Source organism: Triturus cristatus, chromosome 3_1, assembly GCF_964204655.1.
Source record: "Triturus cristatus chromosome 3_1, aTriCri1.1, whole genome shotgun sequence".
NCBI classification, from domain to species: domain Eukaryota; kingdom Metazoa; phylum Chordata; class Amphibia; order Caudata; family Salamandridae; genus Triturus; species Triturus cristatus.
In genome coordinates this window covers 627767134-627784773 of record NC_140583.1, presented here as the reverse complement: position 1 = coordinate 627784773, position 17640 = coordinate 627767134, and the positions used below count along the sequence as shown (strand labels likewise).

Genomic DNA, 17640 nt, shown 5'->3' with positions numbered 1-17640 from the left:
AGATAAAGCATTGAAGGAGATCAAGAAAGCGAGGGAAGTGATATCAGTAGGTAAGCCGAGAGGGCCAACTCATCTTGCCCATCATTGTCAAATGGGAGTGAATTCCCCCCATGGTTGAATGCGTTATTACCTATGTGTCCTGGGCTATAAGTCATCTTATGACTCCCTTAGTTCCGATACATTATTTGGTATACTGTAACCTGTGCGTCCTATTTATGGGGAAGTGTATGCGATTCTTCCCCTGCGGTACTCCCCCACTTGGAAAATTAAATGTTATATTTGTGAGGTAGACCGGCTGAGGGTGAAATGCTGGTCGTTACACGGCTGGTGCCATGAATATTAGGGGCACCTCAATATAATTTATAGGGTGCTCTTGTCATTTTCTGCTAAGCAACTGATCCTGTGCTCTAGTGTGTCTGGTGCCATCAATGCCACAATACACCCTGAACCCTCCTGTGCTACAGTGCATCCTGTACATCCCAAGCCACAATGCATCCTGTATACACTGCAGGAGCGGCCCGTGCAGGTAAGAGCGGTAGGGTGGGGGACACTCGACAGGCGACGACGAGGGAAAATTGAATACATCATTAAATTTCCCTCATTGTCATCTGTCGAGTCCCCCGCCCCACCACTCTTACCTGCACGCGCTGCTCCTGACACAATGACCTACAAGGCAATTTCGCTCCCTGAATTAAAATGCACCCTGTGCACCCTAAGCCACAGTATATCATGCACATCTGGACATACACGGTGCCAGATGTAATGTCAGAGATACACTCAAGCATCCTAAAATGAAATGTATCCAGTGCAGCCACAGCTACAATGTTTCATGTGTGTGAGTGGCATTGACTGTGCCCTCTACAACTGTATCCATGATGTATTCTGTGTACTCTGAGCTACAATGTTTCCTCTGCTAGGATTCTTCTTATGTATCTGTGAAAAGGGTGTATCCTGTGCATCCTCAGCTACACTGTATCCTATACATCTCATTAATTCTCATCCAACATTCCAGGGGGGAGAGCGCTACTTGCCAAACAGAACGAACGGTGAGTTGGGTACTTACCACATGGAGTGGCCTAGGTACTCATCGTAATAGTACAGGAGCTCAAAAGAGTCGATCTGCAACCGAATAAGAAAGAGAGTCAAAGCTTCAGAAAATTACCTGTGGTTTCTTCACTACAGAGCTGAAAACCTGAGCTTGTAAAACTGGTGTAGTTTTTCTTGATAAACCATTTTCAAAATGATCAGTGGATGTTTTCTAGCAGAAGCTGCTGTATCCAAGAGGTGCTGCTTTGCCCACGTATTTCTCAACTGTGCATCCACCCTTTTGTGCACACAGTTTCCTTAGCAGCACATGCACAGTTTCCTTAGCAGCACGTACAGTGCTTAATTTGTAAAACAATGAGTGCCGGTGCGCAAAACTCTGCTGAAGCCCACAGCCAGTGCTAATAAATGGTCAAATGTCGAATACGAAGGCTATGCATTTGATGCCTCTTTAAACCACTACCAGATGCTCCCGGCCCCTTAATCTCACTCTTGCAGATTCCTGCTTTCTCCCTTTGTGACGGTTTTTCCTCCTTTCTCTTCCTCCTTCCTTCCCATTTGTGTATTTTTTCCCACTCTTCCTCTTTGTAAATGTCTGATGTGGAAAAATAAGTGTTGGTCCCAAAAATGAGTGCTGGTGGACCTCACTGGCAAACATTGGCTCATACTAAGCACTGCATGACTTGCTGTTATAGAGAAAACATTTGATAGTTGCCATATAGAACAGCCTGTAAATCCAAAAGCTTTTTGGAAAATATATTTGAAAAATTGTACAGTAAAATGGACACTCTGATTTTTTTGTTATTGTTTTGGTTGGGGGTGGGACAGCCAAGCACTCCCTAAACTAGGCCTAGGTGGAGTTTGTGAAATTCCGCGTATCAGCTGCGCTATGCAGAGTTCTGCAAGTGGCAGAGTGCATTTGGTCATGCTGTTCCTGTTGATTTTCAGCGCTGAGTTTTTTCCTCGCACTGTAAAATCAGCACGAATTGCACCATGCGCAGCGCAAGAGGGTGCTGCTTCTATTCTCGCAGCCCGAATCGATTTTCTGCCTGAGTGGTAGCTGTCTCAACGCGAACGGAAAGTTTGTCAACGTGAGCAGTCGCGACCATCTGTGACCGCCCGCATTGGGAAATCTGACCACCCATGTTGAGGAATCTTGCCTGAAGGTGGATTTTCCGCTCGCGCTTGCCAACTTGACGTTGGTGAGCGAGGAAAAAAACTCTGCTCCACTATTTGTAACTCTGTGTGTTCCATGGAGTGTGGAAAACTCCCCAAACTCCGTGAACGGATCAGAGTTCACTGCCCAGACATACCTTAACCCACCCGTTTTCCCTTTGCCCACTGTCTGCCCTCAGGGAACTGTTTGGCAAAAGTGTGACTTTTACTTACTCTGTGCAGTATTAAACTGGCATTAAAACAGCAGTGCCTGCCACATGGTGCACGGATGTGTAGGGAGGCATCATTGGTGCCCCTCAGGGGCCATGGCGATGGTCAAGGGGGAAAAGGGGGCCCGCTATGGTCCCCCAAGTCACTTTCCACCTGGCATTTCATGGCGGGTTAACCGTCAAGAAACGGCTGGCGGAAATTGCCATGAAACGGCTGGCGGAGACTGATATTGTAATCTCTACGGCGGTGCCTGAGCAGGCACCACCACCATTGTAGGGATTACAGTCCGTCCGACTGTCCATCAGAATAGTGTCGGACGGTCTCTCTACCCGCCATCTAAGTGCGGCGGGCGGTGTTGCATGGTCCTATGGCAGTGGGACTACCACTGACGGCCTGACGGTGGCAGTCCCACTGCCATCGTAATGAGGCCCTTAATGTGCAAACTGATCAGAGCGTCTGTTGGAGCTTGTGTCTGGGGGTGGGCAGGTTTTATTTAGTAGTCGCCACTCAGCTGCTCCCACTGCAGATCGACCTAACCCAGAGCACCTGACTTCCTATCTTTGTAGTGCTCCTGTGTCCCTGCTTGAAGAGAAGATGAGACTAATCTAACCAGCAGTGCCTGGCTTCCTGTTTGTGTAACAGTCTTCCCATCTCCGATGCAATATAACCAGACAGGCTTACCAGTGTCTCAGGCTTCAGGTTCTTGATAATCGGGTTCTCGCGGACAGAGAGGTGATGTTGGTAGCCACTGAAGAGTAGGCGGTGGTTGACAGAGTCACCCACCAAGTGGATGCTGGCACCCATGACGAAGGTGATGATGCTCACATAAATGACTGCTCGTGGAAGGGTCTGCGGCGAACGCTCCACCAGCTGGAAAACATGGACGCAGATTTACAGACACTTTCATCACACATCCTTGAACTATAGCCCATCCCTATGAGCCTCATGAACAAGAAGACTCACCTTGAGAAGGAGAAAGGGTGTGATGATGTTGTACGCCATGTGGAAATAATCCCCTGCACTTGGCTTATTCAGAGGGAACCACTCCAGTGGAAAAACAATCTATTGGGAGAAAACAAATCTACGGTTGGAAATGAAAATTTGGTATTGGTGTTGGATGCCCTTGGGTAACTGGGCCACACAATGAATTATACCAGTACAGGTAAAGGTACATCCTGGGTCTTTCCAATCACTAATATTTGACCAGGTGGGTCACTGGGACTCACAAATTCAGTAGTGTTTTACGCAGTATGGGGCAGATAGGAATAATACTTGCAGCACTAGCTGTCCACATGCCTTATAAGCCACTCATGTATATTATGGATCCAGTTATAAACAAATGTCGATACAAAGGGGCCAATGAGACCCTAACAAAAAGAGTTATGTGAAAATGGTATTTGGAGTGCACTAATGCTTTGGGGTCCATCTATAAGAGATACCCAAGGAGCTCTATAACCCACACATTCAGATTTCGGGCAACATGGAATAACCAGGAACCTACACCTACACATACAGATACCAAAAAGTTAAATTCTATAGCACACGTGATCCTCACACATACATTGCTGGGGTACCCTTGAGTAACGGTAAAAGAACTATTGATGGACGGAATGCAGAAAAAATCAAAACATTCACCCCCAGTCAAGATATCTGTGTTAAATCCATCATTTGTTTGCTCACCATGCCACCCCAGTTTAGACCGGGCCATATGCAAATCAGTCTTGACCCTGTGCCTCATGGGAACAGTCCAGCCCGAACTGCCAAGCCAGGTCCTCCCTGGACTGGAAACAAGCATCCTAGGACCGGTTTCGGGGTTTCACCCCTCTTCAGCCAGGATAGCTTGATTCCAGTGGCATGGAGGGCATGGGACTCACGTCTGAGCATACCCGTCCCACTCGGGATGACAAATGCAAAAAGAACTATTGATGGACGCAATGCAGAACAAATCAAAACATTCACCCCCAGTCAAGAGATCTGGGTTAAATTCATCATTCTTTTGCTCACCATGCCACCCCAGTTTAGACCTGGCCATATGCAAATCAGTCTTGACCCTGTGCCTCATGGGAACAGTCCAGCCCGAACTGCCAAGCCAGGTCCTCCCTGGACTGGAAACAAGCATCCTAGGACCGGTTTCGGGGTTTCACCCCTCTTCAGCCAGGATAGCTTGATTCCAGTGGCATGGAGAGCACGGGACTCGCGTCTGAGCATACCCGTCCCACTCGGGGTGACAAATGCAAAAAGAACTATTGATGGACGGAATGCAGAACAAATCAAAACATTCACCCCCAGTCAAGAGATCTGGGTTAAATCCATCATTCTTTTGCTCACCATGCCACCTCAGTTTAGACCTGGCCATATGCAAATCCGTCTTGACCCTGTGCCTCATGGGAACAGTCCAGCCCGAACTGCCAAGCCAGGTCCTCCCTGGACCGGAAACAAGCATCCTAGGACCGGTTTCGGGGTTTCACCCCTCTTCAGCCAGGATAGCTTGATGTATGACATTGTTCTGCATTCTGTCCATCAATAGTTATTTTTGCATTTGTCACCCCGAGTGGGACGGGTATGCTCAGACGTGAGTCCCGTGCTCTCCATCTCACTGGAAGCAAGCTATCCTGGCTGAAGAGGGGTGAAACCCCGAAACCGGTCCCAGGATGCTTGGTTCCAGTCCAGGGAAGACCTGGCTTGGCAGTTTGGGCTGGACTGTTCCCATGAGACACAGGGTCAAGACTGATTTGCATATGACTGGGTTCAAACTGGAATGGCATGGTGAGCAAAAAAATGATGGATTTAGGCCCAGATCTCTGTACTGGGATGAAGGTATAACATTGTTCTGCATTGTGTCCATCAATAGTTCTTTTTGCATTTGTCACCCCGAGTGGGATGGGTATGCTCAGACGTGAGTCCCGTGCTCTCCATGCCACTGGAATCAAGCTATCCTGGCTGAAGAGGGGTGAAACCCCGAAACCGGTCCTAGGATGCTTGGTTCCAGTCTAGGGAGGACCTGGCTTGGCAGTTCAGGCTGGACTGTTCCCATAAGACACAGGGTCAAGACTGATTTGCATATGGCTGGGTTCAAACTGGAATGGCATGGTGAGCAAACAAACGATGGATTTAGGCCCAGATCTTTGTACTGGGGTGAATGTATGACATTGTTCTGCATTCTGTCCATCAATAGTTCTTTTTGCACGTACCCTTGAGTAACTACAGGCCACACATTCAAATTTTTCGGGTAGCCAAAATAAACTGGAACCCAGACTTGTAGCATTGGATTGCCCTGATGTAACTGTGCCACATACATGAGGTACTATGTTACCTGGAAAAACTGAAAGACATTCTTACAGTTTTAGGGTGTCCAGAAGCAGCTGGAATTACCACATATAGTACTGAGGTGCAGCAGGCAACTGGGAGCCAGGCCTTTTTATTTGGTAGGTTAACTAGGGGCCATGTGTGCAATAGAAAGGTACTCTTTGGTATCTGAGGCCACAAAACTTGCAGAATGGAGTACCCTGGGGTAAATGAGACCCACACGTGGACTAATAGGGTGCCATAGACTCCACATTGGCATGAGGGTTTCGGCCACGAGCACCTGAGATACACGTGTAAAGTAGTAGGGCAACTAGGAGGCAACCAAATCAACCATATGAAGCCCTCTGGTATCCAGGAATTTTTGAGACTCACAGCTGCAATATTGGGGTATTGAAAGTATCTGAGAACCCACACTGATATATCTAAGAACGTCCAAGACCCACTCACTGTACTAGGATGCCCAAAAGAATCTTCTACCCGCACATGCAGTCCTACTACACATAAGGACAACACCTACTCTAAGAGGCAGTATTGTGACCATTTATGAGATGCTGAGATACACAGTAGAAGACCGGTTCACATAATCCCTTGAATAAAATGCTTGCGGAGTACTCAGTGATGTGAGGATACCAACATCACTAGTGAGAATCAAAGTCGCTCTTAGAGGTTACAATTTACGAGCCACCTAGGACTTTAAAGTGGAGGGTCTCCCACGACTTGATGGAGACGCTGTTTCCTATGCAGTGAGAGCTCAGCAGGTCCCCAAGAGTCAAAGATATACCACTAAGGTAAGACCCTAGGGGTCTCTTCTGTCCTTAGAGTTCAGGAATGTCCTAGAAGGTGAGCACCATGGAGTCTCTCAAGAGGTAAGAGTTGAAGACTCATAGGAGTCTAGAATTTCAGAGGACACTAAACAGATATTTCAACAGTGGCAGCCGGTAATTTTACCAGGGAGGAGGTGGGGGTGCACACACATACACATCACTCACACCCATTCACCACACTCACTAACAAATACACATACACTCATACATACACGCACTCAAGATCCAAACATAAAATTAAAAAAACATAAAACTTAACTTACATGCAGATCTTTGAGAGGAAAGCCTAGGAGGTCCCAGGAGGGTTCGAATTGCTGCAGTCCTAAGGTCAGCCAATGAGGGAAGGCAGCAGTCCTAGAGGTCAGCCAATGAGGGAAGGCAGCAGTCCTTAGGTCAGCCAATGAGGGAAGGTAGCAGTCCTAACCTCCTCACAGAGCGGGATGGATTAGGTGAGACTGCTGACCCCACCTCACTTTTTGACATTCTGTCACTGATTGACCCTCGGCCGTGGGCACTTCAGGACTTAAAACTGAGGCGCCCAGGTCTGAGGCAATGGGTGACGCTCCCCCTTGCTACAATGGAGGACCTCAAAACACTTTAGCCAGGCGGAGGAGGTCACGCTCACAGGGCTGTGAAATCCTCAGCGTGGCAAAGTTCAGCTCAGGCAGCCAGGAGCCTGCGCATTTAGTGCCTGTCTAGCTCCTGTCTGCCTGACCATAACAGGAAGAGTGTCTGTCAGGCTGACCTTGGTTCAAGCTGTCAGAAACTCTTCTTGCCTGGAAATAGGTGGGGGTGTGGCCCCTCAGCCTGTACGATGGGCCACTGCTGTATTTCAAGGGCGTGGGCAACCATTTACTCCACTCACAAAAATAGCCAATATGGTTAATTTGTAGATTTGAGAAAGTGCTAGTAACATGCAGGATCACTTGAAGTGAATTCATAAGGAGAGCCTGATGCGTCTTCCCTGAAGTTGGGGAGTTTTCCGTGAGATGAGACTTGAGGAATCTCCCATGAGGCGAGTGTTGAAGTTATTTATCCATTAACCACGATTTGTGCTTTATGGAGGTTCACATAATATCTGGGATGAGGAGTCTCTCCTGAGATGAAAGTCGAAGAGTCTCTCCTGAGATCAAAGTCAATGAGCCTCTTGCAAGGTCTGAAATGTCCACACTGCTTAGGACGCCTACTATTTAAAAAACATATGTATGTCACCTCTATCCACCCCACTTCTGTCACTCAACCCATCTGGTAGACTCTTGGTACTCACCATGGCGATGGGACGGCCAAAATCCAGCACCCAGTTCTGTAGCGTGAAATAGAACCACAGGTCGAGGTGGAACTGTGAGGACTTGGGCGCAACGTCAGTGTGTCCGTGGACTCCATGCCTTCAAAAGGAGGAAAGGATTGCAATATCAGCCTCTATAATGTGGCATAAAGACAGAGGAGGGCAGGGCTGTCACGGGGTTTCTCTAGGTCCGTGCCTAAAAATGTGGGGCCAGCAGCTCCTGCTAAACCCCACATCCCCAGGGTTTCTCCATCCACATTTTTCATGCCACAAAATACCCTCCCTCCAATGAAAAACAAACTGTTAATATCAAACACAACACAAATAAAAGAAAGTGGACTGCAGATCAAGAGACGTGTGTCCTCTGAATTGCAGATCATAGTCACTCCATGGCTGCTACAAAGCATATTTGCAAAAATATACATCCAGCACCTGAACTTCAACAGATATTCACTTTAATAAAGGAAAAATCTACTTTGTGATACTAAACAGAATATTTATTTCCTAAAACAAAAGAACTAGTGGTTATCCATAAAGTGTGGTGTTCTATGGTTGATGCGGCTCAACATTGGGAGCTTAGTCCAGTAGTGCCGGGGTGAATTACAGGCTAGGAGATAGTGCCTCAGCTCTACCATCAGGGTGTACCACACATGGCCTGGAAACCTCTGCTGTTTTTTGAGGAGCAGGGCAAATGTTTGTGCAATACGTGCACTTGTACTGAGGGAATGAAGGTTATTAATAAAACCCTGCTTATTAACCTTCCAAGAAACTTTAATTTATGGGATGTTTATGTTAATAAACCGAAACTGAAGTTTTGTAGGAGGATGGCCTCAATCAGTAAGTTCATCTCTGTGTTTACTCCAGTGACCACCCATGCTTGTTCTCTACTTTCCTCTGTAAATGTGCCATACCCAAAGCTCCTGAGGCGCTGGGCATCTCTGATTAGCACTCTTGGTATGGATATTGCTGGAGGAAACACTCTGAGTCCCTGCCTTGCTGAGTCCAACCACCTCATCCGGAGAGAGTAACAAGGACCTGGATGCAAGAATTGGGAGTCAAACTTTAGGCAAATGGCTGGCAGCAGAAGGAGACCACCCAAAAATGTGCCCATCTCCATAAGTCAAGAATCTGCATTCTTAAGGCACAAGGCTACCTGAACCTGTATTTTGTACATTTGCAGCACCAAATTTAGCAAAATAATTTCTGTAACTTCAGCAATTATAAATGCTGGCATCAGAAATTGGACTAGACTTCCCCATCCAAACTCAATTGTAACTTTCTTCAAGTTTGTAACTATGACGTATCCTCTGGTGTTTGTCTCTGTGTGGACTTCCCATTATATGCAGCTGCCTTTCTTTCTAAGGAAGTTGTAAATAGATTTATACTCAATTCAGTTAAAAGGACAACAAACTTGCTTTATTATTTATCATGCATCAGTCCTGATCAAATGCCCTTTTCACGTTCATCCCAGGGAGCGAGTTTTAATCTAAGTGAGTATGAAAATTTCGGAAAACCGGAGAATCCTTGCTTTGTCATTGCTTTGGATGGAAATTCAGTCTGGGATGCAGCATCTCGGGTCTTAGGCTAATGGGCGACTTGTTCTCAGGGCATCTCTTACAAAAGATGCAGTGAGCATGAGACATGAGCAGACAAACAAGCACATGCACTGAGTGGTCTGGTGAAAGGTGAACCGCAAGCACTAACTCACTCCAGCAGCACCACCTCCCTCGCTGAGGTACTCACACACCAACTTATTCACTCTGCCTAGACTCATATGAAACACATAGGGGCAGATTTATGAGCCGCTTGCGCCACTTTTGCGTCACTTTTAACATGGAAAAAGTGACGCAAAAGTGGCGCAAGGGGCTCATAAATCTGCCCCATAGAGCTTAGACACTGTCGTACTCAGAAAGTGAGTGAGTCAGTGGTGGGGTGATAAAGCAACCTCAATCAGTGATCCATTTGCTCAAACCTCAAATCACTAAGACACTTTCTCAAAGTCTTGGATCGCTGAGGACTAATTACTTTTCTGCTTTAATCCTGGTGATCTTTCCTCTTCCGGGACTAGGGCCTACTCTCATATGTCATTTTATAATATGATACAATATTTATTATGATATATAATATTTTAAAAAAGACTTGCACAGTGCCGTTTTGCCATTAGTGTGGCCGCACAACTCTGTCGGGTTCATGCAGCTTCTTTTTACCACTATGGAGGAATAATTCAGTAATACAGTATTATACTATTAATACTGTTTTATCAATACATTTACTCAAGCAGAGGCCATATTAAGTGTTGCCTACATAAATGTATGGTCTGCTGGTATAAACATGTAGCAAAGTAAATATTTTTAGGTCTGGCCTAAAGGAAGATTTAGCTGCCTCACCAGCCTCATGTGATAAAAAACAAAACATGTATACAAATAGATCTGCATAGAGATTCCTTCGATCAGCTCACTTATTCTACTGGACAGCTGAACTGTTATTCTCAATGTTGGTTCTGCCCTCCATAGCATATAGCATGAGGAAATGGGTCAGTATGCGTCACCCATCGGTAATCCTGTTATGTGGGTGAAGGCATTTTGCCTGACACAAGCGCACATTTGCCTAATTATAAGAACACTCAGTGCCAGGGCTGGTGGGCCAATACTGTACCTTGCTAATATTTGTTCCCTTCCATAATTTGAGGCCAATTTCTTTTTTTGGGCGGACCGCCCGTCCTCCCATATAGTGATAGAGTAAATAACTCTGTCATCCTGACGGAGGTACTGCGGGCCAAATTTTAAAGTGACCGCTGGCACAGCAAACATGTCAGGCATTGACAGGAACTGCTGTCAAGGCGGTTCCTGCCAATGCATTGTAACTATGCCAGACTGCTCCGTCAAACATAACAGAACTGTGCTTGAAAGTTGCAATTCGTTTCTTTCGTTTTTTTTTTGTTTCATAATTTTCTTTTTGACAATTAAAAAAAACAATACCCCCCACCCTCACTATGGGAGTTTACTGCCATGGTGCAGGGGGCACTGAATACTTTTCAATGCCCCTTACCACCAGGTTTTTCCTGGCAGTGACAGGCATTGAAAAACAGCTATATTTGCCCATCTGAATTCTGTGGGCAGACATATATCCAAACAGCCTTCAGGCATTACTCCGTTTGGCCCTCAGAGAAGTTTGGCCATGGCGGAAGCAAATTAGTCTCCATCATCGTGTCCTCCCACATTTAAAATGGGCGTGCGGACCATTGTCTTGGTCGGGTGGGACCTCTGTCTCAGTTGGAAGGAGTTCCCTCTCCACCAGTATATACATCTGGCCCTTTATCCTTTTTTATTTTTTTTAAGGCACCCTTGTGTGTTTGAACTAAATATTTAGGTTACAGTGATTCCAAATCAATAGTACCTTTTGTTTGCATTTATAAAACTCATATATTGGAGGGGCCATCAAATCCTGTCCTTCCAATGTGTTTAACTGGCTATCATCGAACCAACTAAAATGCAACCCCGATAAAACTGAGATTGTGTTTTTTGGTGACTTCTCTCCCGAGGTGTGGAGGACGTGATGGCCGCAAGACACTCCTCCCCCAGGTACACAACAAAATGCGGTACAAAAAAATGGGAATTAAAATTTACAGTGCCCTGTCTTTTCAACTACATTTGTAGACACTGGTGGGCTCCTGTTTTGGGATCCTACGCTCTCTGAAGTAATGCTATCCATTTCTGTCAGATCACCTAGAGGCTTGATTATGGAAATGTTCTCTACTTAGGCCTCCCAGTCTATTTTCTCAGCAGTTTACAGTCAGTCCAAAATGCGGCAGCAAGATTAATTCTTAACCTCGCTCCAAGAACAGATATGACCCCACATCTGAGGGCACTTCACTGGTTGCCCATCAAAAAGAAGATTCTTTTCAAGACACTGGTCAGAGCACATAAAGCTCTCCACGAGAAAAGGAGCTGTCTATCTGAGGAGGAGGATATGTGCGTATGGCCCCTTCAGAGAGCTGCGATGCTCATTCAGCTTTTTAGCCAGAATTATTCAAATTTGCTGGGCAAAAAGGGGCGGAAGATCTTTTTCTTTTCTTGGCTCAAAGGCATGGAATAAAATCCCTAGGGAACTCCATGCCATTTCAGAGCTTCCTGTGTTCAGAAAGAAAAACTGGCTGTTCCAACAAAATGAATAAAATGATCACCCTTTTTGGCAGATGGCAGGATCTCCAATGGTCAGCGCCGGGACACTCCTTGGAGCATGCACGCGCTATAAACATGCCAATTCATTCATATTCCTCTGTTGTACATAAATGCTAAAAAAGCTGCCTTTACCTGTTTTAAGTCAACTTTGCTGCTAAGAAGCACCTGCACTGTTCCCTCGCAATTTTATTCAAATGCTTTTTTTAATGTAATGCTTTCACTTGGAATTACATGGGTTGAATTTTCTTTTAAATAATTTGTGGCACATGACTGCGAAAATTATTATTACTGTTTTAATCCCACAAGCTTCCCTGGGCCAGAACAACTGGCATTGTCAATGTTTTTTCAGTATGGGGTGGTGTTATTAGCCTATGTGTGTGGGGAGAAAATCAACTAATGGCCACTTTGCTGGGTAGCCCTCAAATCCTTTCTCACTCGCCCCAGCAGCCCCTTCCACTAAATGGAGTCTTTTGTAGGATTTGGAAGTGATGAAAAGACCTCGGGAAGCACTTCTCCTTGGCATTGGCCTTCTTGGATTTTTCCAGGGGAGAATGCAAAATCCGGATTTTAAATGTTAAAAGCTGAAAAAAGCTAATTAAAGGTCTATTATCCACAGAGAATCTACAACTATAAAAGAAGAGAAAAAGAGTTTATAAATCCAATAGGTTTGGCACTTGTGTAGTGTATACAGACAGTGCACACAACACAGAAGAAGACATGCCCCAGACCAACACACCTACCAACGCCCTTTTTCATAAAGCCGAACAGACTAGCAAGCACCCTTGCACAGAGACCAACAATAGTTCCAGACATCCAAGCCGGACACAGGATGATGTGAGGTGATGGGAACAAGGTAATTTGCATCAGGGCAGAGAGTGTGATTTGCACCAGGGAAGCACTAGAGATGGTACTCTGCGGAGTACTGAGTTAAAAGCCTTAGGGGAGCACAGGGTAATGTACTTCATGGTAGCACTTGGTGATATTCCTCATGTGATCAGTGAGTGATGTACTTGTGGGCACAAGTAGGTGCATAATGAGCACAATTCGATTCACAGTAGCTAGGTAGACAATAATGTCAAAGAGAACTCAAAATGTCCCATGTTATGCAACCAGCATCTTGTTCAGTCATGGCTTTTTTTAGGTCTGGTGTTAGCCAAGACCATTTGATTTTACTAAAAGTGTATGTATATTTAACTTACTTAGCGGGGCTTTCAGGAGGCCCTTTTCATCCATTGGCCTATTGTTTCTTTCTCATTTTTCTTCCGCCCATTACAGAATGGGGCAGTGGGTCAGCCCACTTCAGCCATTGGCTAACTTCACTGTGCGTGACAGCATTCTGCCCTTTCACAAGGAGCACATGCACACACAACGTAGTTACCTTATATGCCAGGGGCTACTATTGAAATGTGTGCTTTTTGAGACCAAAAAAAGTTTGCTTTTAGACAATTTGTTTCATTTACATTGCTGAAGGCCCGGCAGCTTCCCCAACAATAAAGTTTTGCAAAAGCCACAATAAAAAAAAAGCAAGCATTGACAAAGCCAATGGCCGACCTATTGCCTTTGCCAGTGCTTGGCTTTCTCTGTCTAATATTACTTGTAGTAGTTTTAAAGAACACTGTCAGACTTTTTTCCTAATGTGTTTGGGTGACTTACTTAGATACTAAGAAATAAATGCCATATTTACAAAACAATTTTTCGTAAAGTCTCGCATTAGGCATACAGGCACACCAGTACACCGGTAGAGCTGCAAAAGAACCTGTGCTATGTGTGACACCTTGAGCTGGTCCTAGGTTTTTGGCCAGCACTGTTTTGCAAAACTACAAGCTCCAAATTCAAACTTATTTTTGAAAGAAGATGTTCCACATTACATAGGCCTGTTACAGCTTTGCACAAGGCCTTGTGGCTATTTAAAACAAGCATTGGCAAAGCAAACAGGTAAGATTTTCCTGCCATCCTTTTGGCTTTGTCAATATTTGTTTTTCATAGTTTTTGTAAAATATTATTGTTGGAAAGTTGCCAGAACCTTACCATAATAAACAACATTGGCTAAAAGCAAACATAGTTTTTGGTATGAAAAGCACATATTGTCATAGCAGTCCATGCCGCTGAAGGGAACTACTTTGTGTGAAGATGTGCTCCTTGTGAAAGAGCAAAATTTGTCACTTACAGTGAAGGTAGCCAATGGCTAAAGTAGGCTTTCCTACTGCCTCATGCTGTATTCTGCAGCAGGCAGAAGAAAAATGTTTATGTCACAACAGACCAATGGATGAAGAGGGCTGACTGAAAGCCCCATTAAGTATATTAGATAAAACATTTTTAAAAATCGAAATGTCTTGTCTAAGGCCACAGCTAAAAACATACAACCAGAATTCTGCTTTTTATGATGTCGAAAAGCTGACGTGTGTGTGATTTGCTACGGTAAACTGTAGTTTGCTTATTTTTATATGTTGTTACTTTCTCACATTATGAACACAAATGTCTGTCTTGTAGCAAGTTCACCTATTTTCATTCAAGTGCTTCCTCTCAAACATCTTCGTGGCAATGGTTTACTTTCCAATGCAGTTATGAAGGGTTCCATTCAATTGTAATAGCATTGCGAAAGATATGAGACTTGCTGAACCTTGTTACCATCTAGCATTGTGCTGCCTGCCTCGTTTATGTGAGGACTACCTTGCTATCCGACAGTGCACCGATGTAAACATCACAAGCAGTATTAACATGCTGGCGGAGAGAAACTTCATTCCTGAAGCATGGTGTGTGCACGCGTCTCTTGATCAATGATCAACCAATCGTAAAGTAAACAATTCCAACAATTCCACATAGTGCACTGAGCACCCTTTTTATTGTATCTCTAGAAGGTTCTAGCACAAAAATGATGTAAGTGGTAGTCACAAAACCAACCAAGCTTAAAAATAACAAATATGGTGCCACTGCTAATTGCAAACCTCACATCATCAGTCCCCACCGAAAAAACAAGACCGCCAGCCATAGTTTAAATAAGACAAGAAACGCGCTTTGTACTTTGCCGATACAGCCGTGAGGGGAACGGCTTCTTCCGCACCATATTTGCTGCTGTTATCTGCCCTAGCCGTGAGGGGAGCGGCTCACCTGTCCATTGGCCATCGGGCTACGCCGTGAGGGGAACGGCCTTCTGAGGACTACAGCCCCCAGCAGACGCCGGATGTCGCCTACATAACGCGTCAACACAGCGCCGGGGCCATTTAAATCTCGAGCAGCCCTCCCGCAGCGCGGGACGCGCGCGGGCGTGCCCGGGCTATGCCCGGGCGAAGCCCGGGCCAAGGGCGGGCCCATCTACGCCCGTCTGCACCCGTCTGCACCCGTCCGAGACTGGGCGAGGCTGGGCTGGACCACCCCCCCTTTCATATTCAATTTCGGAATTGACTGAGGTATTCAACTTCAACATCAGAAGGTACTGTGCCTCTGTTTAAGATTTGCTTCACGACATTTCATTTTGTACCCTGAGGTTCGGGGAACATCACTAGAGGAGGTGTATATATATAATCCATAATCTCGGAGCTTGAAATGGGGAAAAGGAAACTACACTGTGCCAAATCTGATAAACTTTCTAGCAACCCCAAGGATGTGAAAATGACTCTGCTAAACTACCTTACGGGTGCTGAAGGCGTTATAGAAAAACAGATCTCATCAGTTGAGGAGTCACTAAGTGTAGAAGCGCAGGGATTAATTGGGAATAGCCGGGAAAAGAATACACCATGTAAGGAGGTTGTGGACAGTCGCTCATTAGAAACCTCGGGTATAACGCTAAATGGAAATGGTTGCATTCAAGCAATAAGTAATGTCATTGAGGAAGTTTCCGTCAGTGATAAGGATTTTGACCCCTTACCCCCCCAAAAAGGCAATGTAATCCAAAGCTACCAAAGCCTTCCACTAACGTCCAGGTAGACCCCCATAAGATTTCAACTGATAACAGCCTCACTAAGAGTACTTTGACCAAAAAGCAGGGGAAAAAAAGTCATACGCAGAAACAAAAGGATAAAGCCACTACCTCAGGCCCAAAAGTTAGAAATAGTTCACAATTACTAGGTGATAGTACCAAACTAGAAGCTTTACTTCTAGAACTAACAAGTTAGGTTAAATCATATATGGGCACCTTGGAAGATAGACTAATTCAAATTGAAAAAGGTCTAGAGAAGATTACGATAAATCAGAATCTAATTATATCTAACAAGAATCCACTTAGACAGAACACCCCTAGTTACTCAGCCACCCTAACTGGATGCCAAAGTCAACATTTATTTAACAAACCCCCAGAAAAGGTTAGTAAACCTATGGATAGTGATGAGGCACAGAAGAAAATTGCAGTAGTTACAGATAAAAGGATTATAAGTAACGACGGAGATCTACGCATAGTAGAGAAGAGAATACCAGTGAGTCGACAGGGGGTATAATGCCAAATGACTTACAATCTGGACCAAGTCCATCTTTGCTTTTGCCGCAAGTAAGCCCACGTCAGGTACATAATCTTGATCTTCCGCCGGCAGCGGCTCCATATACATTAATACTGGCAAATGTTCCTGTCCTTAAACCAGGAGAAATTGAAACAAGGGACACATTGAGAAATACAACCATCTACTGCTTGGGGAAGAGAGTGGGACTAACTGCCGAAATGTTTGGGGCATTTAAAATGGTGAGGCGGGTTCCTTGGGTAGGTAAAAGCCATAAAGCCATTAGGGGTGACTGTGTTGTTCTCTCCCTTGGATTACCCTCCTTGGTTAGGGAAGTGCTGAATAGAGCAATGGAAGTTGATACTTCAGAAGTAGGCATAAATATCTTCCCACTAGGTTTCTTTTATCGACCCAGTTGGCCCAAGATCCAACTGGAATCCCTCCGTAGATCACAGTCAAACTATCAAAGGAATTATAACTTGGAGATGTCTAATAGATTTGAGATTCTGCAAACACTAGATGAGAATGATTGACTGATAGCTAAGAAAGGCCAGAGGACCAGTTATAACGAGAACGATAACCCGAAGGATTGCAAGCCTGATAGGCTGAATATAAATTCAAGTTTGAACTCTGGCAGGATGGAATGTATGGTCACAAAGGAAAAGGAAGATGGGCCAAGAACTAGTCTTAGTGGCCCATTAAAGTCTGGCCACCCCAATGTCCTAAACAGTGGTGAGTGCAGGGGGACGGAATTGATATGTCAGACCGAAACTGTCAGAGAAGAAATCTGTATTAATGAATTAAATATCCAGAAAGTTATTAGCGTGTTATTTTGGAACGTGGCTGGCCTCCGGAGTAAAGAGAATAACCAAGCTTGGCTTGACTTTGTTGACCGTTTTGACATCTTATGTTTTCAAGAGACTTGGCTAACAGAGGAATTTCATATTGAGGGGTATAGGACATTCCATATGCCAGCAATTCAATCAAATCATGGTAGACACAAGGGGGGGCTCTGTATCTATATCTCAAACCTATTGGAGGTGCATCAAATTTCTATGATAAAAACGACAAACTTCTATCAGATAGACTTGATTTATGTTGGTTCGAATTGTTTCCTAACTTTGATAAATGTTTACAATAATATAGAGAAGGGCCATTTGGGGGATATTCTGAGTCAGCTTAGTGAC

The 17640-nt window shown here is 44.9% G+C and overlaps 1 protein-coding gene and 1 long non-coding RNA gene across 2 annotated transcripts in view; one reads left to right on the top strand and one right to left on the bottom strand.

Annotated features, from left to right (window-relative positions):
• The window catches only part of LOC146860667 (uncharacterized), a 272962-nt gene that overhangs the window by 188166 nt on the left and 67156 nt on the right, over positions 1 to 17640 (top strand). The window lies entirely within an intron of this gene.
• The window catches only part of CLN6 (CLN6 transmembrane ER protein), a 145848-nt gene that overhangs the window by 122494 nt on the left and 5714 nt on the right, over positions 1 to 17640 (bottom strand). The window contains exons 2-5 of the mRNA XM_085644592.1: positions 7828 to 7945; positions 3394 to 3492; positions 3112 to 3300; positions 1064 to 1119 (exon numbers count right to left, since the gene is read on the bottom strand). Of these exons, the coding sequence (XP_085500718.1) occupies positions 1064 to 1119; positions 3112 to 3300; positions 3394 to 3492; positions 7828 to 7945 (462 nt within the window). The remainder of the gene's footprint in view (positions 1 to 1063; positions 1120 to 3111; positions 3301 to 3393; positions 3493 to 7827; positions 7946 to 17640) is intronic.